The sequence below is a fragment of the Balaenoptera borealis genome (assembly GCF_965194805.1).
Source record: "Balaenoptera borealis genome assembly, chromosome: 14".
Taxonomy (NCBI): Eukaryota; Metazoa; Chordata; class Mammalia; order Artiodactyla; family Balaenopteridae; genus Balaenoptera; species Balaenoptera borealis.
Window position 1 is genome coordinate 23,734,527 of NC_138875.1, and position 25,139 is coordinate 23,759,665.

General features: G+C 44.9%; 1 protein-coding gene and 1 pseudogene across 6 annotated transcripts in view; one reads left to right on the forward strand and one right to left on the reverse strand.

The window, feature by feature from the left end:
- MYO5B (myosin VB) overlaps nt 1-25,139 on the forward strand; it is a 360,038-nt gene that overhangs the window by 221,544 nt on the left and 113,355 nt on the right. For all 5 annotated transcript variants that reach the window (XM_082355410.1, XM_082355408.1, XM_082355411.1 and 2 more), the window contains exons 9-11: nt 3,680-3,789; nt 8,630-8,895; nt 24,926-25,007. In XM_082355410.1, the coding sequence (XP_082211536.1) occupies nt 3,680-3,789; nt 8,630-8,895; nt 24,926-25,007 (458 nt within the window). The remainder of the gene's footprint in view (nt 1-3,679; nt 3,790-8,629; nt 8,896-24,925; nt 25,008-25,139) is intronic.
- On the reverse strand, nt 18,329-21,965 carry LOC309610721 (small ribosomal subunit protein eS27-like pseudogene; annotated as a pseudogene). Its single transcript has one exon. The product of its transcript is annotated as a small ribosomal subunit protein eS27-like pseudogene (transcript).

The following is a 25,139-nucleotide window of genomic DNA, read 5'->3' on the forward strand; positions in this document are numbered from 1 at the left end:
GGGCTCCAAAGCTTATGGCATGGAACTTTGGTGCCCTTTCTTAACAATAGGATTTGAGAGTTGATCTCTCGGGCATTGCCAAGTACTCCTTTTCACTCCCTCAGGGCGTTGACACCGATGGATGAAAACCAAGAAGAGCTGTGTCTTTTTGTGTTGAGGGTTTGAGGCAGTGTGTTTTAGCAGAAGGAACATGCCTTAGGGACCGAAACCACCCATGTACCACAGTCAGGGTCTCCAAGTGGGAAACAGACTGCAAAGGTCTAGTAGCTCTGCCATACGTACAGTGTTATTTCTGTTGTTGCTGTTTCCATATAGAACTTAGCAGTGGAATCCATAAATCAAGATCTCTCTGTCCTTCTGGGTCATATAAGACAGTAGAGCTGGAGAAAACTGCCCCTTTCCCCAGCCAGTTTTGGGGGAAAAGAGCCCCCAAGTGGTAAAGTGGAAGGCAGTCTGTGCTTAACTGGAAAACTGAAGTGGTAAATTCCTGGGATCTGCAGCCAGAAAAGGGGAAGCTTGGGAAGTTAGCCTGAAATCCACAAAGTGGCTCAGGAGGACCTGGTGCTTTTCCCAGCCCCTCCCTGACAGACATTTGGCTTTTGAGTCATGTGACCAACCCAGAGCAGCATTTCTTAGGTTCTTTGGGAATCAGGGAGGTTTCATCCAATGGCCAAATAAAGCATGACCAAACAGGACACGCCCTGATCTCCATATGGGGAGAAAGTCAGGACTTCATGTGCTGAAATCTGAGTGCTATTCACTTCTCTGGATAACTGGTGGATAGATGTGGTTTGCCTTTTGTACCCATGAGGCAGAAACCACACTGGTTATTCCAAAAGAGAAAAATTACTGTAATTGTTAACAAGAGCAGTAGTAGATAATTAACTATAAATAAGAGGATTTTAGGGGTCTAGAAATAGTGGGTGTAAAAGAACTGTCTCGAGGGTGAGGCGGAGCAACCAGTACAGGAGCTATTGACTAGGAGAGCCCCCCATGCCAGGCTGAGATTTCGATCACTTCTAGGAGGATGTGGCTGCCCCAAGATCAGGAAGCCCTCTGGCGGTAAAGGAACCTGCCAGAGGGTGTGGGCCTTCCCTGGTCTGTGTAAGCAGCCTGTAGTGCCCTGGGGTGTGGTGGAGCCAGAACTTCTCAGAAGCAGCTGCTAATGGGGGAGCACGGCCTGAAGACACAGCTGGAACTCACCTGGCAGGCGGCTGGACTCCCAAGATGAATACTGATGACTGTGGAGGGCCAGAACCAGGAATGGAGATGGCTTCTTGCTGCTCTTGCCTTGTGAAGTCCTTGCAGTGCCCTCTGTTGACCAAGTGTGACATGCCACCAGCAGGCCAAGGGGAAGTGCTTACAGGGTCTAGAACCAGGGTGACAAAGCAGGGCAAAGAAGGGCGGATTTGAAGCTGAGGGATGATAAACTGGGTACAGGTGTCCCTGAGTTCCCCAGCACCACAGAGCTGTTTTATTCTCCAGAGTTGGGGAGCAGGTATAGAGGAGACTTGATGTTGAGGAGGAAAGCAGTTGGCTAAGAAAGGAGAAGGCCCCTGTAGTGCTGGTGTGAGCAGTGGGCATAAGCTGATCCAAGGAGATGGTTGTTCCCGCCAAGGCCCTAAGGAGACTAGGTACTTCAATTCTCAAAGCAAATGGAATTTTAAAAATTAATTATTTTTATAAGCCATTCTTCTCTACTCTTTAATAAACATGGCCATTTTTTAAATTCCAGAGGTTGGCAAACTTTTTCTTAAAGGACATGATAGTAAATATTTTGGGCCCTCTTGGCCATACAATTTCTGTAGCAACTACTTAACTTTGCCACTGTAGTCCAAAAGTAACCATAGACACAATGCAAAAGGAAAGACATGACTGTTCTAATAAAACTTTATTTACAAAAACAGGCTGTGGGCTACGAGCCTTTCAGATTTAGTGTTTGATTTTTTTTTTCGTTTTGTTGCTTCCTGTAAGGAGGTACTGTTTATTCAGAGAATCCTGTATTAAAAAGGGACTTTCTGGTCGGTATAGCATAGGAATCCTAACTATTGTTAGGATTCCATAGTCAGTCATCCAGTATCTACTACTTAAACTCCTACTATGACAGGGTGGTTAGGTCTTTGGAAATTGGCAAAGCATTGGTTCCTAAGAATAAGAGAAGGGGAGAAGAAAGTGCTATATCCCTCTCATCCTGTGATGGGCCCAGCACCCACTTCCTGACTAGTTCTTCTGTGGGACTGACTTGAGAGCACTCTACAGTGCTTTACTCCCTATACAGGTGCAGAACCGTCCAGCCTCCTGTCTTGTCCTGGGTTTCAGCCTTTGGCTTTAGCTGGTCTTTCTTTTGCCACTCTTACTCAGTTACATTCAGGACATCTGCCTAAATTGTTCACCCTCTGGCTGTTTTTTGGATTATTAGTTTAAGTAAAGCCAGATGTTTGAACAATGCATGCATTTCTGTAGACATTTGCAAGGACTTCCGTCTGTGTAACAAGTATCAATACAGTCATTCTGTCACTCATGTTTCTGAGCACCTACTGTGTGCCAGGCACTGGGGATATAATGATGAAGCAAGAACAGGGATTCGTTGTAATTTTTTTTAAGTTTGTATATTTTGAAGATGTTGTGTAATAAAAATTAAAAAGTAAATCCCTGGCCCTATGAAGTTTACACAGTAGTGGTCATCTAACACTTTTAAAGTGTAGAGTTAATTTGTCTAGTTCATGCTTGGGTTGTCCACTTTGTTGATTATCTGAGTAAAGTTTTTAATCCTAACATGACACATCTTTACTCCCATTTATATAGGTGTCACTGACTTTTTTTTTTTTTTAAGCCTGAGTAAAATATTGCCTTAAAAATAAGTAACGGCATCTGGGGAAGAATTTGGAGAGCAACTGTATTATCTCTTAAACTGAATGGTAGGTCAACTGGTGTTCATTATATTAGTCTGTAGCCTTTTTTTAAGTCTGAAGTATTTGGTAATTCAAAAAGAAATGATAATGCCTTAAAGCTAAATATAAATTTTAAGAGAGTATCCATGTCTTTGATAACTTACATGCATAAATAACAAAAATCGACAGTAGATATCTGCTGTCAGTGGCTCCAGAGTAGGTGTGTGTGTCTATAACTGACGGAACAGATAGTGTGGTAAACAACAGCCCCCAGGGGAACAGCCAAGGGCCAGGTGGCCGTCCAGCCCCATAACCGCACCCCCAGGAGAAGTTTCTCCTCTTCTTTCTCCGTTGGCACTTCAGATGTGTGTCACAGATGTTTGCAGGATATTACGTTGGGGGAAAAATGACTGCAGATAAATGACCATTCTTATTAAACTCATAAAAACATCCGTAAAATGTTGATTGAAATGAAGTCCAAAATGGGTCTGCTTGATTGCTGCCTCTCCTTTGCTCTTGGAGAAGTGAAAATGGTAGCGTGACCCATCTGTTTTGATCAGGACAATCACCGTGAAGATATTTCTCTTTTAGTCCAAGGAGCCCCTTTGCCCTCTGAGCTGTTACTGTGAGTGGTAATTACTTGGTGAGGAGCCTGGATCAATTTAGGAGTCACTGGCCCAGAAAGGAAAATGAAACATTTTTTCTTAAGTCCTTAAAAAGAGGATAAAACATCATTTCTATCTTACCCTGGATATTGAGTGTCATTCATTCATTTTTTTTTTCCCCAGGAGTGAGAGAGTCCCATCAGATAAACATTTTTAAGATAATTGCTTCTATCCTACACCTTGGAAATGTGGAGATTCAAGCCGAGCGCGATGGTGAATCCTGTAGTATATCAGTAAGTTGCCCACCAGCACCAGAGGTAACATGTACACAATTTACTTTGTTCATACGGTTTTATACAACTGAAATGTCTTTACGCTTAGAGGACATTCATAGGTTATTTATTCTTAAGAGTAATGGCTTCTGTTCCCTTACTGATAATTATTTAAAACAACAAATCCTTTTCAAATCAGCTGCCATCAAGTTTCTGTCGCTGAGGGCGGGGAATTTAGTGGTTACTCAATAAATTATTTTTGATGGTTTAATTTCCCAAGTACCCGAGGTCCCATGGAATTCTACAGTGTTATCAGCTCATGATAACACTTTCGGTCTGTGCTTGCAGGGATATGAAGGAGTGTTGGACACCGTACTTGGTGACTGTCTCCAAGGAGCTTACAATCTAACTGGGTGGACAGGACAGATAACCACAGTTGCCAAGATTTTGACAGTACAAAGGAGAATATTGAGACATCTATATGACAGTATTGCAAACTGTGAAGTGCTCCATAAATGCTCTTACTGACTGTTACTTTCTTGGTGCCCAGTGTAGTACCTTATATGTGGTAGATTAAAAAATGTCTAAGTGGGTGGGTGGGGGAACACTGCCGGTTACAAGTAGTATAGACAGCATGTTGTGGGCTCTCTGGTATGTGATGGTGTTGGGCTGGGCTAAAAAACTGATATTCTGACCTTGAGTAAGGAATCTGCAATTGTTTCTTTTAGGCCTCTTTTGTGTCCATTTATGACCAAGTCCTGGGAGGTACAAAGTATGATTCTTGCTACCAAGGTCTTAGGATTTAAATAACTGGGGAAATACAGAAGACAGTACTACAGAATATGAATGTGGGCATGTGTCCAGGCCACGCACAAGCTGATCCTTTTTCAACTGTGCAGACATTTTTTAACCCAGTTAAACCTGGCCCTGCCTCGAGGGAGAGGAAGTCCTGAATGGTAGCTGGCACTTGGCCGAGCTCATCACCCCCATACACCTACAAGAGAAATAGCCTTGGGTTTGGAGCCCCTGGCCCCATCAGGCCTGCCGCCATCCTCGGCACGGAGTCTGCAGCCTCATGAGAGGATCACCCGCTGGGCCCAGTGGGAAAGCAGGGAATGCTGGAACTGGGCAGTGCTTGGTGCCCCGGGACATCGGCGTGTGTGCGTGTGCCTGTCTGCGTGTATGTGCCTCTGTGTGTGTGTGTGTGTGTGTGGCGGGGCAGTGTGGTTGGCCGTGGTGATGCTGTGAGACGGATTGAGGTGGGCAGAGGAGAACCCGGTGCCTTGGTGGGGTGGCGGATGGGCCTCTAGTGCAGGCCAGACGCTCTTTAGGGCCAGTGAAGCATTGTCCCTCTCGAGAAAGGCACAGAGGGTCTGTGCCTCCCCTCTCAGCACGTCCCCATAAATGTCCCCCGGTTCCTTAGGGCAACCGTACTCTGCCTAGTGTCGGGGACAGGTGAGTTTAGGAACATTGGCATTGAAAAACTCCTGATTTAGGCTGGCCAAATGCAGGAAAGCTGACAGATTTCCCTTGGCCTCCACCCTCCCCTTCCCCCAGTCTCCTTCTTCTCAAGGTCACCTCCTGGTCACATCCCCCATCGTGGGTTCTTACAGCGTTCATGCCTCTCCTCCATATCTCTCGGCGTGGGTGTAATTTTACATTTATTATGTGATAATTTGCTGTGTGTCTCTCTCCCTCGTGAGACTCCACAGTCTATGCGAACGGGGACTGTTTGCTCACTGTTGTATCACCAGCGCCCAGCACAGCGTCCAGGACTTGGCAGATGCCCAGTAAGCAGATGGATGGGTGATGGAGGCTCCCTAGGCTCAGGGGTGCCGCAAGTGAGCGAATAGATGAGCCCTGGGCGGGGCTGGCGGTGAGGCCCGAGGACCAGGGCCAGTGAGTTCCTGGGCGCCTGTGGCTGTGGGTTGAGCGGGACCAGGGCCTCTTTGGAGAGCCAGGACTTGGGCTTATCAGGGAAGTGTCTCTCTGATCTTAGAGTTGATCTTCCGCACCAGCCTCTGCAGGGACCTTCGGGTGAGAAGGAAAGTGAACGTTTACTGGTGGTATTTGATCGATGCCCGTTTCCCCCACTAAACTCCAGGACAGTGTCTCCTGTGCTCACTCTTTTAGCCTTGACACACACTGGCAACCACTGAGTGTGTGTGTAAAGACTGTGTGAGGGAGGGATATCAGGGCACACTTGGGGAAGGGGGGGGACGGAGGACACAAAGGGTGCTGGAGGGAGGGGAGGATGGCTGACAGGTGGAGGCTTGGACACCAGGCCCTTACTCTCAGAGACGACAGGAAGTCAGAGGTTTTTGAGCACAGGTACGTGGTCTAGGCTGGTCTCATTGTTCTCCAGTTAAAGGCTGTGTCGAGACGAGAGCTAATTGAGACTGAGAACTCGGAGTCAGGGCTGCCAGGGTTCAAATCCTGGTTCTGCCACTTACTGATAGTTTCTTACCTTTCTGTTTCCTTATCTGCGGGCGGGGGTGATATCACCCACCTTGGCACAGGGCTCGAGGACTTGGGTTCTCGACTGTTATCATCATTGTTGGCAGAGCCAGAGTGGACCTTCTGAGCGTCTGTCTCCCTTCGCAGGGTTGGAAAGACTAAGGCCCAGAGAGAGGAAACTCTCTCTCTCAGGTCATAATGACAGTTAGTGGCAAAGCCCAGCCAGCGTTCTTGCCCCACACCACTGCCAGCCCTGCTCCTTCCTCTGGATGGTCAGTCCCTGGAGCTGGGGCTGTCTTCCACTAGCCTGATGTTCCCCATCAGTGCCCAGCACGCTGCTGGGCGCACAGTGTGTGCTCGCTCGAGAAATGCTTTGCTAAATGGTTGCTAGTGCAAGGATTTTGGTTTTTGCCTTGGGTGCGTAGGGTGGACCTCCTTCTGTGGAAGGGGTGTCTGTCCAGATGCAGTGTGCCTTCTGCTTGGTAGTTGTTATTTTTAATTAAAGCATGAAAATATGTTCCATAACCGCCAGAGTTACCTTGGAGATGCAATAGCATGCAATTACTTGGACACCAGAGGCAATTTGTTTCATGAATTTGGCAATATGGGCCCACAAAATTCATCAGCTGCCTATGATGCTGGCTGTCTTTAATGGATTTAGCATCATTTAATTAAGCTTAAGTGTAATTGCATAATGTTAAATCAGTTTCAGTTAATACCTTTAATCAACAGTCAGGAGCGGGGTAATAGATGGGCAGGCCACTCCCTGCTGCAGCCGATGGGAACCTGTCCCGTGGTGATGATTGAAAAGTTCCAGAACTTGTGGAACTCTCTGTGTGTGTGTGTGTGTGTGTGTGTGTATGTTTACAGAGTATGTTAACAAGCCGGTTCCACCACGTTCAACCTACTGTCACTCTCCCCGTCCCCCACTTTTGTTGAGTAAACCCAGTTAATGGCCTTTGTAACTATTACTCCAACTCCACAAACCATACTCCGGAAAAACTGGCCTTAATGATTTTTGGAGGTTCTTTCCTACTCTGACATTTTATTATTTTGTAATTGTGTGTATTTGGGTAGATGGATTTTAAGTATCTGTAGGAGGGAGAAAAAATGGCCTGGGGAAATGGTACAGTTATCTGTGTTAATTTTCATGGAACAAGCCTGCATTTACATCCTACGTGGTGGCAGCGTCATCAGAAAATGATTCCCACAAGCAATTCAGGGCCATTAGGAGGTGGCACATGACATTCTAAAGGATTCCCTTTCAGCCTCGGAGTTATTAAGCTCTCCAGCAGGCTCATGGCTGGGTTATCAACTTCCCCTGGGGGATTTAGATGAGGGAATGAATAATGGGCGAGAAGAACCTCTAGAGGAAAAGCAGGTTTTCTGTCGGGGTGTTGTGAATGGGCAGCAAGGGGGACCCCGGACACCTACACACTTGGGCGAAATAAGACAAGACTCTGTGGCTGACTTGGTTATCAGGGACTCAAGGGCAAGGTGATGTGATTGGTACTTTGGGTAACTGAGGGTCAAGATGAAATGCAGCTGGCTACCTGGGTGCGTTCTTGTACTTCTCTGGGGCTCAGTTTCTTACCTGTATGGCGAAGGGACTTACGCTGGAAGCATCCCTAGTTTTTCCCAGCTCTAAACATGAATATCAGTTACAGTGTTCCAAGTGATCTTCCCAAGTCAAAATTTGTTCCTTATTTTTTGCCATTTGTCCTAGCTTTCCACCTAGATTCACTTTCTTTCCAAGTGGCAAGTGCTTAAAGAATATAAATAAGTTCAGTTATGTGTTTGGTATGACTGGGACTAAGATGAAAGCAAATCTGCTTGGAAGCTTAGGACGGTGTGATGTCAGTGTGCTGCCATCGTCCAGGGGGGTCAGCTCAGGGTTCATTTCCAAGTGCACTGCTCTAGACCACGTGCTAGCCCAAGGTAACCCTCAAAAGCGAGGACCCTTCCGGGGCTGTGGATTGAGCACTGCATGTGGAACTCTGCAGTTGGAAGCTACATTCACTGTGATTTTGCCTCTGGCTCCTTATTCTTAATGGATTATCTGTTCCTAAGTTATCAGTTCTCATCCTGCTCCCTTCACTCTGGAACGCTCTCCTCCAGTTACCGTTCAGGCCCTGGCAGGGGAGGAGGGGACAGGGAAAGTGGAGAGTTGTTTTTTAAAGCCCTGCTGATGATTTGTTCATTAGCAGGTATTATCAGTCTGAGCGACACTCTTTGGGCCCCAGTTGTCACTTAGTGGTGTGAGAGTGCATGAGATGGCTGGGGCAGTGGCTAGGGATGAAGTGGGGTTCTGGGGGGCCTAGAGTTGGGTTCCTTCCTTCCCTAGAGCATGGTGGTGGGCTGTCCTCCACGCCCCTCCTGAACCCTTCTCCCGTGTCTCTTCCAGCCCGAGGATGAACACCTGAGCAACTTCTGCCAGCTGCTGGGGGTGGAGCACAGTCAGATGCAGCACTGGCTGTGCCATCGCAAGCTGGTCACCACCTCGGAGACCTACGTCAAGACCATGTCCCTGCAGCAGGTGGTCAACGCGCGCAACGCCCTGGCCAAGCACATCTACGCCCAGCTGTTTGACTGGATCGTGGGGCACATCAACAAGGCCCTGCACACCTCCCTCAAGCAGCACTCCTTCATCGGGGTCCTGGACATCTACGGGTAGGACTGTGCCTCCTCCCGCTGATCACTGGTGTCTTCCTGCTGGCATTGTAGAGCCAGCGGGGACCCTGGAGACCTTCCTGGTGGTTCTCAACCAGGGGAGTGTGAAATATGGGGGAAGGGGGCATTTTTGGTTATCACAGTGACTGAGTCTCTGAGGCCGGCACTTGGTGGCCCAAGGCCAGGGATGCGAGGTGTCCTGCAATACAGAGGACAGTCCCGAGGAAGAATGGACCCTATCAAACACCAGTAGCTCCCCCACTGAGAAACCCCACAGACATCCCTTTGTCCTTTTGGGAAACTGAGGCCCAGAGATGGCAGTGTCTTGTCCAACATCAGACTGGAGGTTTCTGTGAACTTAAATTCAGGTTTTCTACTTCAGTTATGTTTTATTTAAAACTGTCATCCGACCTCATTCACGATGTCACCAATCAAGGTGATTGTTTTAACACTGTAATTGTGCCCAGTGCTGCGATACAGATTGATATTGTGTGTGGTCATTCCTGAAGTTTCTCTGCATTTTAGAATTCTAGCCTAGTGGAAAAGACGGTTACTCATAACGGTGTAACTTACAGGGAGAGGCAACCTGGCATGTAGAAAGTGTACTTCAGTAGGCACTAGGAGACTGGCTTTCTGACTCATTGCTGTCCCCAGCTAGCTGAATGACCCTCTACAGATCACAGCCCTTCTATTCTTTAGTTTCTATAGCTTGAAAGGAAGTTTTGAGCCACAAGTCTCTCTTAGGTGCATTCCAGGTCCTTCTAGAATTGCTTGAAATTATATGTACTGGGTTGAAACCTTACCTGCACTTCTTTTATGATCAATGTCCTGCCCTCTTTAAGCTAATAATAGATGAAATCCTCCTGGATCTTTATATCATAGAGGTCATGGTTTCTGTCTTAAAATAGAACTGTAGATCCTTAGAAGTGCAGAGTTGTAAGAGCCATGATACTCTGGTAGAAACGACTGCTCAGTGGGCTGACAAGCTGGTGCTCGCCTTATGTTGAGGCTGTAGTAAAGGAAAACCTCCTCTAGAAGCGGCCGCTTTCCCATGCAAAGATAGGCTGTCCCAGCTCCATCTCTGCTGCTCTTGTTCATCACTGGGCTTCTAATCAAATCATGTCACATGCTGTGGCAGGAAACTTGATTTCTGGCATCACAGAGGCTTCCAGAACATGCTGAGGAGTTAAGTCACATGCACGAGCTACATAATACAAGAGACAACAGAAGAAATTGTAACAGGGTCGGTTTGAGGGTTTGGACACTTGGTGCTGTACAAGTTTCAAGGCAGAAGAGTGCACGCTTGTTGGCACAGTCAGGAAGAGCTTCACGTGGAAGGTGAGGCTTGAGCTCGATCTTTCAAGGAGAGAGTAGAACACGGGCAGTGGGGGGAGACCCTTTGGGACAGGAGCACAGTCCAGATGGTAGGAAAAAAGCCACCTCCTAGGTGATGAGGAGCACAGTGGAGGATGACCTGGGGGGAGGCAGGAGAATGCATCCTCCTCGGGCTCTCCAGGGTCCTAGCGGAGTGACTGTGGACATGCCACTTCTCTTCTGCTCCATCGAGAGCCTGTTTTTGACTCGGCCCTTCCAGTTGCTCTGGGGAGAGCAACATAGAACAGCCTGTGCACCCTGGAAACATACTACCGAGCTGTCAGTAATTAATTCTGTGTCATTCATCCCTCTGCCATGAGTATTTTCAGGTAATTGGGTTTCAAAAAAACTGACCTTTAGTGTTACCTTCTGATGTAAGAGCTAGAGAAAGTCAGGATGCAGCATCTGACCTGGTTCCCTTAATCTACCTGGGCAAGAATCTATTTTTACTGAGTTTTCGGTGTGGGAAGATTAATGTGGAGACTCACTGTTCTTGTTGGTTTTTTTTTTTTTTTAACATCTTTATTGGAGTATAATTGCTTTACAACGCTGTGTTAGTTTCTACTGTATAACAAAGTGAATCAGCTCTATGCATACCTATATCCCCATATCCCCTCCCTCTTGCGCCTCCCTCCCACCCTCCCTATCCCACCCCTCTACGTGGTCACAAAGCACAGAGCTGATCTCCCTGTGCTATGCGGCTGCTTCCCACTAGCTATCTGTTTTACATTTGGTAGTGTATATATGTCAATGCTACTCTCTCACTTCGTCCCAGCTTCCCCTTCCCCCTCCCCATGTCCTCAAGTCCATTCTCTATGTCTGTGTCTTTATTACTATCCTGCCCCTAGGTTCATCAGAACCATTTGTTTTTTTCAATTCCATATATATGTGTTAGCATACGGTATTTGTTTTTCTCTTTCTGACTTACTTCACTCTGTATGACAGACTCTTGGTCCATCCACCTCACTACAAATAACTCAATTTCATTTCTTTTTATGGCTGAGTCATATTCCATTGTATATATGCGCCACATCTTTATCCATTCATCTGTCAATGGACACTTAGGTTGCTTCCATGTCCTGGCTATTGTAAATAGAGCTGCAGTGAACATTGTGGTACATATCTCTTTTCGAATTATACTTTTCTCAGGGTATATGCCCCTTAGTGGGATTGCTGGGTCGTATGGTAGTTCTATTTTTAGTTTTTTAAGGAACCTCCATACTGTTCTCCATAGTGGCTGTATCAATTTACATTCCCACCAACAGTGCAAGAGGGTTCCCTTTTCTCCACACCCTCTCCAGCATTTATTGTTTGTAGGTGTTTTGATGATGGCCATGCTGACTGGTATGAGGTGATACCTCATTGTGGTTTTGATTTGCATTTCTCTAATGATTAGTGATGTTGAGCATCCTTTCATGTGTTTGTTGGCAATCTGTATATCTTCTTTGGAGAAATATCTATATAGGTCTTCCACCCGTTTTTGGATTAGGTTGTTTGTATTTTTGATATTGAGCTGCATGAGCTGCTTGTAAATTTTGGAGATTAATCCTCTGTCAGTTGCTTCATTTGCAAATATTTTCTCCCATTCTGAGGATTGTCTTTTTGTCTTGTTTATGGTTTCCTTTGCTGTGCAAAAGCTTTTAAGTTTCATTAGGTCCCATTTGTTTCTTTTTGTTATTTCCATTTCTCTAGGAGGTGGGTCTAAAAGGATCTTGCTGTGATTTATGTCACAGAGTGTTCTGCCTATGTTTTCCTCTAAGAGTTTTATAGTGTCTGGCCTTACATTTAGGTCTTGAATCCATTTTGAGTTTATTTTTGTGTATGGTGTTAGGGAGTGTTCTAATTTCATTCTTTTCCATGTAGCTGTCCAGTTTTCCCAGCACCACTTATTGAAGCGGCTGTCTTTTCTCCATTGTATATTCTTTCCTCCTTTATCAAAGATAAGGTGACCATATGTGCATGGGTTTATCTCTGGGCTTTCTATCCTGTTCCATTGATCTATATTTCTGTTTCTGTGCCAAGACCATACTGTCTTGATTACTGTAGCTTTATAGTATAGTCCGAAGTCAGGATTCCTCCAGCTCCATTTTTCTTTACAAGATTGCTTTGGCTATTCGAGGTCTTTTGTGTTTCCATACAAATTGTGAAATTTTTTGTTCTAGTTCTGTGAAAAATGCCAGTGGTAGTTTGATAGGGATTGCATTGAATCTGTAGATTGCTTTGGGTAGTATAGTCATTTTCACAGTGTTGATTCTTCCAATCCAAGAACATGGTATATCTCTCCATCTATTTGTATCATCTTTAATTTCTTTCATCAGTGTCTTATAATTTTCTGCATACAGGGCTTTTGTCTCCTTAGGTAGGTTTCATTCTTAGGTATTTTATTCTTTTTGTTGCAGTGGTAAATGGGAGTGTTTCCTTAATTTCTCTTTCAGGTTTTTCATCGTTAGTGTACAGGAATGCAAGAGATTTCTGTGCATTAATTTTGTATCCTACTACTTTACCACATTCATTGAATAGCTCTAGTTGTTTTCTGGTAGCATCCTTAGGATTCTTTATGTATAGTATCATGTCATCTGCAAACAGTGACAGTTTTACTTCTTTTCCAATTTGGATTCCTTTTATTTCTTTTTCTTCTCTGACTGCCGTGGTAAAACTTCCAAAACTATGTTGAATAATAGTGGTGAGAGTGGGCAACCTTATCTTGTTCCTGATCTTAGAGGAAATGGTTTCAGTTTTTCACCATTGAGAACGATGTTGGCTGTGATGTTTGTCATATATGGCCTTTATCATGTTGAGGTAGATTCCCTCTATGCCCACGTTCTGGAGAGTTTTTATCATAAATGGGTGTTGAATTTTGTTGAAAGCTTTTTCTACATCTGTTGAGATTATCATATGGTTTATATCCTTCAGTTTGTTAATGTGGTGTATCACATTGATTTGTGTATATTGAAGAATCCTTGCATTCCTGGGATAAACCCCACTTGATCATGGTGTATGATCCTTTTAATGGGCTGCTGGATTCTGTTTGCTAGTATTTTGTTGAGGATTTTTGCATCTGTGTTCATCAGTGATATTGGCCTGTAGTTTTCTTTCTTTGTAGTATCTTTGTCTGGTTTTGGTATCAGGGTGATGGTGGCCTCGTAGAATGAGTTTGGGAGTGTTCCTCCCTCTGCTATATTTTGGAAGAGTTTGAGAAGGATAGGTGTTAGCCCTTTTCTAAATGTTTGATAGAATTCATGTGTGAAGCCATCTGGTCCTGGGCTTTTGTTTCTTGGGAGTTTTTCAATCACATTTTCAATTTCAATGCTTGTGATTGGTCTGTTCATATTTTCTGTTTCTTCCTGGTTCAGTCTTTGAAGGTTGTACTTTTCTAAGAAATTGTCTATTTTTTCCAGGTTGTCCATTTTATTGGCATATGGTTGTTTGTAGCAGTCTCTCATGATTCTTTGTATTTCTGCAGTGTCAGTTGTTACTTCTTTTTCATTTCTAATTCTTTTTTTTTAATTTTTTTAGTTTTTATAAACTTTCTCTTTTTTAAATTAATTAATTAATTTATTTATTTTGGCTGTGTTGGGGCTTCGTTGCTGCACACAGGCTTTCTCTAGTTGCGGTGAGCGGGGGATACTCTTTGTTGTGGTGCGCGGGCCTCTCATTGCAGTGGCCTCTCTGTTGCGGAGCACGGGCTCTAGGGTGTGTGGGCTTCAGTAGTTGTGGCGCGTGGACTTCAGTAGTTGTGGCTGGTGAGCTCTAGAGCACAGGCTCAGTAGTTGTGGCTCATGGGCTTAGTTGCTCTGCAGCATATGGGTTGGGATCTTCCCAGACCAGGACTTGAACCCATGTCCCCTGCATTGGCAGGTGGATTCTTAACCACTGCACCACCAGGGAAGCTGGTGGTCAGCACTGATCCTCTGTGCGGGAATCTCTCCGCTTTGCCCTCCGTACGCCTGGTGCTGCACTCTCCTCTGTGGCTCCGAAGCTTCCCCCCCGTCACCCCCTGTCTCCACCAGTGAAGGGGCTTCCTAGTGTGTGGAAACTTTTCCTCCTTCACAGCTCCCTCCCAGTGGGGCAGGTCCCGTCCCTATTCTTTTGTCTCTGTTTTTCCTTTTTTCTTTTGCCCTACCCAGGTACTTGGGGAGTTTCTTGCCTTTTGGGAAGTCTGAGGTCTTCTGCCAGCATTCAGTAGGTGTTCTGTAGGAGCTGTTCACGTGTAGATGTATTTTTGTTGTATTTGTGGGGAGGAAGGTGAACTCTGTGTCTTACTCCTCCACCACCGTGAAGGTCTCCCCATTGTTAATGGCACATAAAAGTATTATGACTGCAGTGCTACTGATACGTACAATATCATGCCTCAGTTCTGTTACAGGTACATACTGTCTTAGTGCCTTGAGTTTAAATAGATAGCTCCTCCCTTCCAAGGGATCCCCAGCAAGAGGCTTTGCCTGTTGGTGGTGGTGGTGGGGAAGGCCTCTGTGGGTCGGGCTGCTGGTGCTGCTGAGTCTGGAGCTGTTAGCTGAGCCCCTGCAAGCTGGGATTTTTGTGTTCATATTTGCCATTTAATTCTTATAATTGAGTTTATTTGCTCTAAGATCCTGTGCCCGCCCAAAGGGGAGAAATAGATCACAGGGAAGACTTGTCTTTGGTTTGAAGGTGCACTTGTCTGTGGATGGATGGGGATCCGTAGGACTCCATATCCTATTTCTGGTGCCAGCTCCTGACCTGTGTGTCTCCTTCCTCCCCGTGTGGCCGTGGGTTCCTTTGAGAACATCTGACAGCTTTCCAGCGAGGACGGGTCCCATCGCAGGGGGCGCTGTGCAGCCTGGGGCCCTGGACAAGCACTCTCGGGGAGTTTCCTCCCCTTTGGCTTCCTTCCGGGTGCGCTATGCTGTTTTCTCTTTTTTTAATTCTTGTTCTTTCTCAGAAGCTTATTTACGTTTTCAAACCTTGTCCTAAAGCGGTCATATTTAGAAAGCGATTCACCTGCTCCTGGGGAGAGAGAAATGCCCCGCACTGTTCCTCCTCCCTCTGCTCAGTCAGTGCCGGCTTCGCGCACTGTGGGCAGAGTTCAGGGTGGCCAGTTAGATAAGGTGGGCTCAGTGTTAACCAGCTGCTGTCTAACTGGGCCATTTGTGGCCAAGGAAGCACTTACAGACGACCCTGAATGTACATATGCCTGCTCCTCATCAGCTCTGGTCGGCTGAGGAATCATTCTTCTTCTTTTCTGGTAAGAAGGTGTGTAATGAACGCTTAGGAGACTAAATCCAAAAACTTCACAGGAAAGCAGGTGACTTGCATCTGGAGGTACTGTTTCTGATCCATCAGGTTAGTGCATCATTTCTTAATCTGGGAGAAAGTGGCAACATTTGGTGGAAACTGGGATTTACACTGAACTCTTTACTGTCATCTCCCTTTCCCAATCATGGTGTTCTTCTGCCTTGTTTCCTTTGGGCTTCAGACACCTTCCAGGTATCTTTCAGAAACCTTCAGAAAAGATAACTTTCAGAAACCCACTGAATCGTTTGTTTTCAGTTACTTAAAAGTGGGTGTCATGCTTGATACTCTACCTCTGTTACCCTCTCTAACAACCTCCTCTCATTTCAAACTAATTCCTGTTTTTAGGCTTTATTTACAAACAATATGACTATGGGAAGTGATTCTTCCATGGCATCTGAAAACTCCAGCATTTTTTTTATATTTTGAGTTTCCTACCGAAATCCCTGACCACCGAACTCTGGAGAGGGAGGAGACCATCTATCCCAATGTCTCACTCGTTGTTCCTCAGCCCTAGATGGGGATACCTTGATGCACATAGAAGGTGCCCTTGGGATGACCTAATGTTTTTAATTTTCTTACTCCTCCTTGTCACCTATGAGCAAAAAGAGAGCATGTGGAAGCTGGAGAGAGCGGGAAGGAGGGTGGGGTTAGGTTTCTGAATACATTAAACCCCACTGATTAAGAGGAAAGGAATAAGGAGTTATCTTCCTCTCTGAATTAGGTTGGAAATGTGCAAAGCAAGCAAATAAGAGTGGGATTGCTGCCCCCCCCCCCTACAAGTAGGTACTGATTACTTCAGCTGGGATGACTGTCCGTAGATAAACTGTTAAGAGTTTTACTGAGTGTTACTGGGTCACCAGTCAAACTCATTCTAGAGACAACTGGAGGGAGTTCCACAGTATAAATGAGCCACTCCAGATTTTTGTATAAATGTTTAGTATGTTACTATAGAATCAGCAGCTAGAGTGAATAAACAGTCACTTCTGTATACGTAAGCAAGTTCAGATGGTAGAAAAGGCTGTGAGCATCTAAGTAAATTGCTTGGGCCACAGCTGCCTCCACCACAGCTGTGGTGAGCCCCCCGCTCAGAGGCCCTTCTCTCAGGCTCTCCTGAACAGTTCCAGATACCCAGTGTCCTGGTAGAAGCACGGCTTCCCTACATCTTGCTCCCCTGCCCCAGCTCCAAAAAGTGCAGAGCAAGCAACACCCAGGGCAATTTAGCCAACCCAAGCCGAGCTCTTTTCCTTAACTAAGGATCTGTGAAGCTGCCTGCAGGGTATTTCTTACCAGGCAGGGGATAGAAATTAATAGGAGAGAGCCAGGCAGCTTTTGGCTGGGGTTTCCTTTTCATGTTGCATTAACCAGCATTTGCCTCTACAGGCTTGATTAATTACAATCTTAATCCTTTATTCCTCTCTCCTCCTCGAGGCAATGAGAAATAAATGGTTCCAATTTGGGAAAAATACACGTTTATTTGTCTTTGACCTGAGCCTTCAAAATGCCAAGATAGCAGGAGGCTTTGGCTATGGCCAGCTCATTCTTGAAGAGGACAGTTGGCCTAGGGGACTTTGGGAGCAAGGCAGGGATAGATTCATGCCTAATGCTGAGGAATAGTGAGGGAGAGGATGCTGAGGGACTTTTGGGCCCCAGGAACAGGAAATGGAGTTTGCTGGGATTTTATATCTTCCTCAGTTCTTGTGTTACTTTCTGCGTCTCTTATGGTATTTCCTAATTTTAAATTTGCATCCAGCTCTATTCAGTGCTTTTTAATGATTTATTTTAAAAAGTATTTTTAAATTGTAGTTTAAAGAAAAAACACAATATAAAATTTACCATCTTAACCGTTTTTACGTATACAGTGCAGTAATGTTAAGTATATTCACATTGATGTGCAATAGATCTCTAGAACTTTTTCATGTTGGAACACTGAAACTCTATACCCATTAAACAACTCCCATCTTCCCTCCCCCAGCCCCTGGCAACCACCATTCTACGTTCCGTCTCTATGATTTTGACAATTCCACGTACTTCGTGTAAATGGAATCATAGTATCTATCTTCTGGGACTATCTTATTTCACTTAACATAACATCCTCAAGATTCAACCATGTTGTAGCATGTGACAAGATTTCCTTTTTTTTTAAAGGTGAATAATAAATAGTACATTGTATGCATGTACCACATTTTATTTATCCATCCATTGATGGACATTTGGGCTGCTTCTGCCTCTTGGCTATTGTGAAAATGCTGCAACGACCAAGGAAGGGTGTGCAAACATCTCTTCTTTTAGACTTCTTGGATATATAACCAGAAGTAGGATTGCTGGATCATATAGTAATTCTATTTTTAATTATTTGAGGAACCTCCATGTTGTTTTTTATAGTAGCTGCACCATTTTACATTTTTACCAATAGTGCCCAGGGGTTCCAGTTTCTCCACATCCTTGCCGACACTTTTGTTTTCTGTTTTTTTGATAGTGGCCATCCCAATAGGTATGAGGTGGTATCTCGTGGTTTTGATATGCATTTCTCTAATGATTTATGATCATCTTTTCATATGCTTCTTGGCCATTCATATATCTTCTTGGAGAAATGTTTTAAGTTCTTTGACCATTTTTAAATCAAGTTATTTACTTTTTTTTTTTTGAGTTGCAGGATTTCTTTATATATTCTGGATATTAACCTCTTTTCAGAAATATGATTCTCAAACATGTTCTACCATTCTGTAAGTTGCCTTTAATGATATATTTTAAGTAAATTTCTTAGGCTCACCATTTGCCTTTGTCATTTTGACGGAAATTCTTTTTTTTTTTTGATGAAAATTCTTTTTTTTTTTTCTTCTTTGATGGAAATTCTTTGTGTCTTTGTTATGTTTTGTTTTCTTGGTCTCACTCTTCAAAATAGACTTACAGATAATTTCGCAATCCTAAGTTAGTTATTTGGAGAAGACTACCCATCCCCTCTCTGTCTAGTATGGACAGGCTTCATGGAGAATGAAGGGGGAGAAGTCAGTGATTGCATTTACCCTGCAGCCTGTGAACAGTGACCCAACCTTGGACAGCCCAGAAGATTCCTGGACATGTCTTCTTCAGGGTAGACATGCATAGCTGGCCCCAGTGTTCTCAGATCCAGCAGATCACCCGAAGCAATTGGGTTCTCCCTGGAATCTCTGAGTCTCCCAGGAGAGCCATGTAACTCAGAGTGCTCGAAAGTCAAGCTCAACCTTCCAGAATTGCTCTGACACAGCCCTTTGGAGCATGCCTGGAACCAAACACCACTACATAGTCTTAAAGCTTGGATAAAGTCCCATTTCTCTCTGTCCATGCCAGCACCCCCATGAGCTCACCCTCCTTTAAAGTCTTGTAACGCATAAAGTCTCTACTAGTTGGGAGGTTTCATATACTGGTTTCATGTTATCCTCCTAGTAGTTCTGTTGGGCAGAGTCCGTGACGTGCTGTTCTTTGCAGCCCTTACTGTTCCTGGGACAGTCGACTGATGGATTGGGAGAGGGTTACCATATGGTGGGCATCTTCCTGTCCCACATTAGATTTTCAGACACGGAGAAGAGCCGGGAATTGGAGCACACTGCAAAAACTGAATGGACTTAGGTGCTCCAGAAGAAGAACTGTTCTTGACCTTGGGATGTGAGCAGTGCCTAGAACTGTGCTGTCCCTGAAGGACAAGTCCTGTGTGGGGACATCTGGGCACAGAGAGAAGCACGTGAACAGAATGCAAGTCCTGCCATTCTAAGGTGCAGCTAGCACCCTGGGATTGTCTAGTAAAGAGATCAGAAGGGTTGGCCTCCCTAACAGACTGCAAGGTGCCCTTGTGAGGTTTCATGGGCTTCAGGAGGGAAAGAGACCTTGAGAGGACTTGTTTGACTTTTAGTACTCATTCCCTAGAAGTCCCCCTCTATGTCTAACCTATATCACATATCTTCTCTTTCGACCTTTGGTAGAAGGATAGAGAGAGGTCTTGGTAAAATAGAAAGACAAGCCTGAGCTAAGAAAGTCTACTTCCTTTGACCTGTGCTCCAGGGGAAGAACTGTTTCCCAACCTTCAAAGCATCTCATTGCCTCTCTGCTCTGGAATGAATGGTTCGTGGAAGTTAATAATTAACTCAGAGTGATGGGTAGACTTCTTTTTATTGCAGTTTCACTTTCCCACAGACACTACCTTATTTTCATAGAGGTGCTTGTATCCCTTACCCCATCCTGAAGTCGGGTAGAATGAGAAGGGAATTTTCTACTTTTCTACTACGTTTTGAAGATAGGGGAGCGTTGAAGTAGGGGTGATAATTGTACCACCATGAGTACAGATCTCAGGTCTCAGCATCAAATCTTATTCCATGTTTTGACCTTCCTCCCACCCAAGGATTCTGGTCTAAGTATTCTCAACACTGATTCTGGAAGAGAAAGCCAATTCCCCCTCGTATATAAATTTCTTTGTGATATTTTAATCTTATGAACTATAAATTGATCCATTGTGTTTATTTTAAAAAGTCATCTCTATTGATGGCAAGAATTACTACAAATATAATTTAATTTAGAGAAGTTGCCCTATCTCCCTATCTGTGGTTTTCTGAGGTCAGTCATCTTAGACATTTTCCAAGCTACCCAAACCCCTCATTCATGTCTGGCCCTCCAGCATTACAGTAATTACACTAGACGGCAGAGGAATTGTTACCAGATAATATCTTAGAAATAGGGAAATTATGAGCTAATTTCAGGCCCTCTCAAATTAATGAGAATGTTATTTGTGGAGTGCTACTAATGTAAACCTTTAAAAAATGACAAGTGGGAGATATTTAAATCCTTTATCTGTGGAGCCCAGTACAAGCTCAGCAAGCACACCCAAGTGCTGTTATCTGGCCGATTGCTAGGGTAGCTCTTTTATCTTCCTTCTAGGTTTTATTAATTAAATTTCCTCTGGGACTTGGCTGTCATCAGCAACCTTTCTTGGGATGTGACGGGATTATAGGTGGAGGAAATGAGGTTCTAGGAGACATAACTCGGGCTATAGGACCATCCTCTGGGCTGGGAGGACCCTAATCCAGGGTAAGGACTGGCAGAACCAGTGCCTCCCTCCTGCATGGTCTGGAGTGCCTCCAGCTTGGATTTTGCATCTTTGATCGTGTTTTATTGACCTAGAATTACTTCTCTGCTGTGGGCATGACCAAAGGCTGTGCTTTAATGTGGTTGTCTCCAAGCAGTTGATTCCTTTGATCTCACGATGATTTCCCACTTTTTCTCGTCTTATACCTTGGTGGGGGAGGTGGGCACTGAGGAGGAGGAGGAGAAGCCTGATGTTTTCTGGGCACTGAGCCAACCCTGCTGGGCATCTGATGCATTTATTTTTGCTGGTTCTGCTGCTTACGGTGCTGCCTCTCCACCACCACTACCGTCCGCAACCCCACCAGGGGCAGCTCCAACATTTCTATTAGGGAGTGGTAGTTCAGCCTGTTTGGAAGGGCTGGCATAATTTTATGTAAGACTGAGAAAATTCAATCACCCATACAAAGAGTGAGAGGGCTAGCGATGTGAGGTTATGAAGGCTGAAGCCTGTGTCCCCAGCCTGGGGTCCCTCGGTGTCACCCCTCTCCTGCTCTCCACGTACTCAAACACTTCCTCCCCTGGGAAGTTTTCCTCTTCTCCACAGCCCTTCCTAGTCATCTCTTCCTTCTTTATGTATTTATTTATTTATGCTCATAATCAAAACTTTATTGAAAAACTAACATCAAAATAGGAGAGCATTTTACCTTATAAAATTAAACATAATTACATCATCTTGGTAGATTAACTAGAATTACTAAACAGATAAGGCTTTCTGTGATAGAACACAAATCCAGGAAGTTGTGTGGATCATTAGTGGTGCTTTCTTCTACACGAACACCCTTCTGTGAGTCTGGCCTTTCCTCCCATCAGCTGGCACAACACTGTTGAACAACCAACACAAACCACCACTGTCTGAGCATGGCTGAAAACTGTGGTAATCCTGTAGCAACCTGGACATTTTACATCCATAAAGAATTTGGACTTTGAACCAGCCGGGTTTTTTTAATGTTTTTTCTTTTCTTCTTCCAAGGGAGGATGCAGTAAATCTCTAGCCAAAGGCATGTTGAGGCTTTCGCAAGCCCAGCCCGTCCAGAGCAGCAGCACTCACCTGGGCACACGGCGTCCTCTTCATTCTTTCTTTCTTTCTTTTTTCTTTTTAAATTTTTTATTGACTTATTTATTTTTCATTCTTTCTTAAAGGGAACTTTTACTCCTTTCTGAGTTAATGTGGTCTCAGAAATCACTCTCTCTGGGTTCAAATATTGGGTCTTCTGTCTACTGACTCTCTGACTTCAGACAGGTTATTTAGTTTCTTCAACAGTAGGATGGGATTAGTAATAGACCCGAGCTCTTGTTTGTTGTGGGTGTTCAGTGGGCTCATGAAGCATCTAGGGCTTGGTGGTCTATAGGTGCTCATTTACAGGGTCCCTGTCAGCTCATTCAGCGTGGTGCGTGAATGAGAAAAAGGTACCTCTTCCTCCTCGATTTCTACCCCTTCTTACCCCCTCAGCCTGATGCCTTTGCTCTGCGAACATGGTGGCCCCACTCACTTGTAGCTAAAGCTGCTGATGCTATAATAATGCTCCCAGCTTGGTGGGTGATCACATCTGTTCAGTTGTACAAGTGAATCTTATCTCCACATGCCATTGGTCATTTGAAGTCCTCTCATTTCCACCTTCCTTAATGTCTTTAGAACCTTCCCATTACTTGGCCACCACCAGCCTAAGCCATGACCTGATTGGATCTTTCCTGAATTATTGCTCCAGTAATAACTGCCTTACTCAACCTCCTGCATTCAGTCTTGCACACCTTCCCACAAATCACAGTGTTTCTAAGATGAAAGTATGGTTGTCATTTCTTTTTTTTTTTTTAATAAATTTATTTTATTTATTTTTGGCTGCGTTGGGTCGTTGCTGCACGTGGGCTTTCTCTAGTTGTGGCGAGTGGGGGCTACTCTTCACTGTGGTGCACGGGCTTCTCATCGCGGTGGCTTCTCTTGTTGCGGTGCACGGGCTCTAGGTGTGCAGGCTTCAGAGTTGTGGCACGCGGGCTCAGTAGTGGTGGCTCGCAGGCTCTAGAGCGCAGGCTCAGTAGTTGTGGCACACAGGCTTAGTTGCTCCGCGGCATGTGGGATCTTCCCAGACCAGGGCTTGAACCCATGTCCCCTGCATTGGCAGGCGGATTCTTAGCCACTGCACCACCAGGGAAACCCTGGTTGTCATTTCTTAATTTAAAATCCTTCAAATTCTCCCCATTTCTCCTGGTGAAATCCAAACCCCTCAAGTGTAGCATACAAGGCCTGCAGGCGGGACTGTGCCTGGCTGTGCTGTGCCGTGCCGTGTCTCATCTCTTTACCTGCCCTCCTCTCTGCAGGCTCCACCTCTTCTCCAACTCCCTTCCCCGGCAGTGATCGAGCCATATTGCAAACATTTCAGTTGAGCAGTTGATGTCAGTGTTGATGATCTAAAGTATAAAGAGCTCAAATAAGTCCATTTTTAAAGTTAAAACCCAACAAATACTTCACCAATCACAGACAGTTCACAAGGTACAGACAACTAGTACACACACACACAGAAAAATGTTGAGCTCTATCAATAATCAAAAGATATTAAAAATCAAAGAAGAACATTTTTCACATAATAATTAACCAAAGGTTTTTAAAAGTTAATCTACATTACTGACCAAAGATCTGTGATGCATTAATACTCCCAGTGAGGGGCAATGAGAACGTACCTGATTAGAGCACAAGGGAACTTTTGGGGTGATTGTGGTGATAAAAATGGTTCTATATCTGGATTGTGATGGTGGACACATGTAGTATAATATTTATCAGAAACTCATTGAAATATATCTTCCAAATTGGTGCATCTTATCATACATAAACTCTAAGTCAAACATGAATTTAAAAACAACATTATTAACCAGGATCAGGTGAACAAGATGCTTCCATACATTGGAAGGCTGGGGTGGGGGTAGGATGATAACATCAATTGGCTCCATCTTTCTGGAAGGTAATTTTCTTCTACCATTTAAGAAAACAAACTCCAACATGGTAATTTTCCTTCTAGAATAGCATCCTAAGGATCATTAATTCAAAGATGTATATCCAATATTTGTCACAGCAGTGATAGCAGCTAAAAACTGGAAGAAGAACCAAAATGTCCTGCAATAGGTGACTGGTTAAATTATGATTCATCTGCGTGGGGGCCACTGCCAGCCCAGGAGAAGCCTTTGTGTGAATTGGAAAAAGGCATCCCTTCTGGGGCAAATGCTCCCTCCCAGACTTGAGGGGGGCATCAGCTAAATTCTGGCCCCACTGCTCCCCTCACTTGGGCACCTGTACGATCCTCAGGCCTAAGGCAGCATCTCTGATCCATACGAGGGTCCATGAGGCAGACATTAAAACTGATGTCTTTCGGGACTTCCCTGGTGGCGCAGTGGTTAAGAATCTGCCTGCCAGTGCAGGGGACACGGGTTCGATCCCTGGTCCAGGAAGATCCCACGTGCTGCGGAGCAACTAAACCCGTGCGCCACAGCTACTGAACCTGCACTCTAGAGCCCGCAAGCCACAACTACTGAGACCCACGCACCTAGAGCCCATGCGCCGCAACTACTGAGCCCACACGCTGCAACTACTGAAACCCGTGCACTCTAGGGTCCACGTGCCGCAACTACTGAGCCCGCATGCTGCAACTACTGAAGTCCACCTGCCTAGAGCAGAGCCTGTGCTCTGCAACAAGAGAATGCAATGAAGAGTAGCCCCTGCTCACCGCAACTAAAGAAAGGCCGCGGGCAGCAATGAAGACCCAATGCAGCCAAAAAAACAGACCCAACGCAGCCAAAAACCAATAAATAAATAAAAAAAACTGATGCCTTTGAAGAACAATGGCATGGGAAAACGTTGAATAACGAATGGGGAGTTAAATGACACATATAGGTATAATTTTACATATAATTCTACTTTTCTTCAAAAATGTAAAATCGCTAGAAGGAAACATACCCAAATGTAACTGGTGGTTAACATGTGTGATAGAATCATGGGTGACTTTCTCTTTTTTACACCTGCTTTTTCCAAATGTCCTGCTGTCAGTACTTTTTCTAATTGCGAAAAAGATGTACATTCTTGCTCTCCTATTTAATAGGACTCTGTCGTGCTGATGCTGGCAACAGTGGTCTCTTTGGGCACAAGAGCAGATGGGACTTGTGTGCTGGATTTAAGACTAGAGCCGGATGGGAGCAGAGGACGAGGGCTGCCTTGCTGAAGTCCCAGTGATTCCTTTGGTAAAAGGAGATGTCTCTTACTTTATCCTCTGCTCTTTCCATTCTGCAGGTTTGAGACATTTGACGTGAACAGCTTTGAGCAGTTTTGTATCAACTATGCGAATGAGAAGCTCCAGCAACAGTTCAACTTGGTAGGTTTTTCTGGACCCGGAGATGTCGGGTTGGGGAGACCTCTCTCCCAACCAGGGAGTGACAGACAGCCCAGCCTACTTCTCTTCTGTCCAGGGTCAGTGGGCTCTAGCTCTGCCCTGACCTGCCCTTAG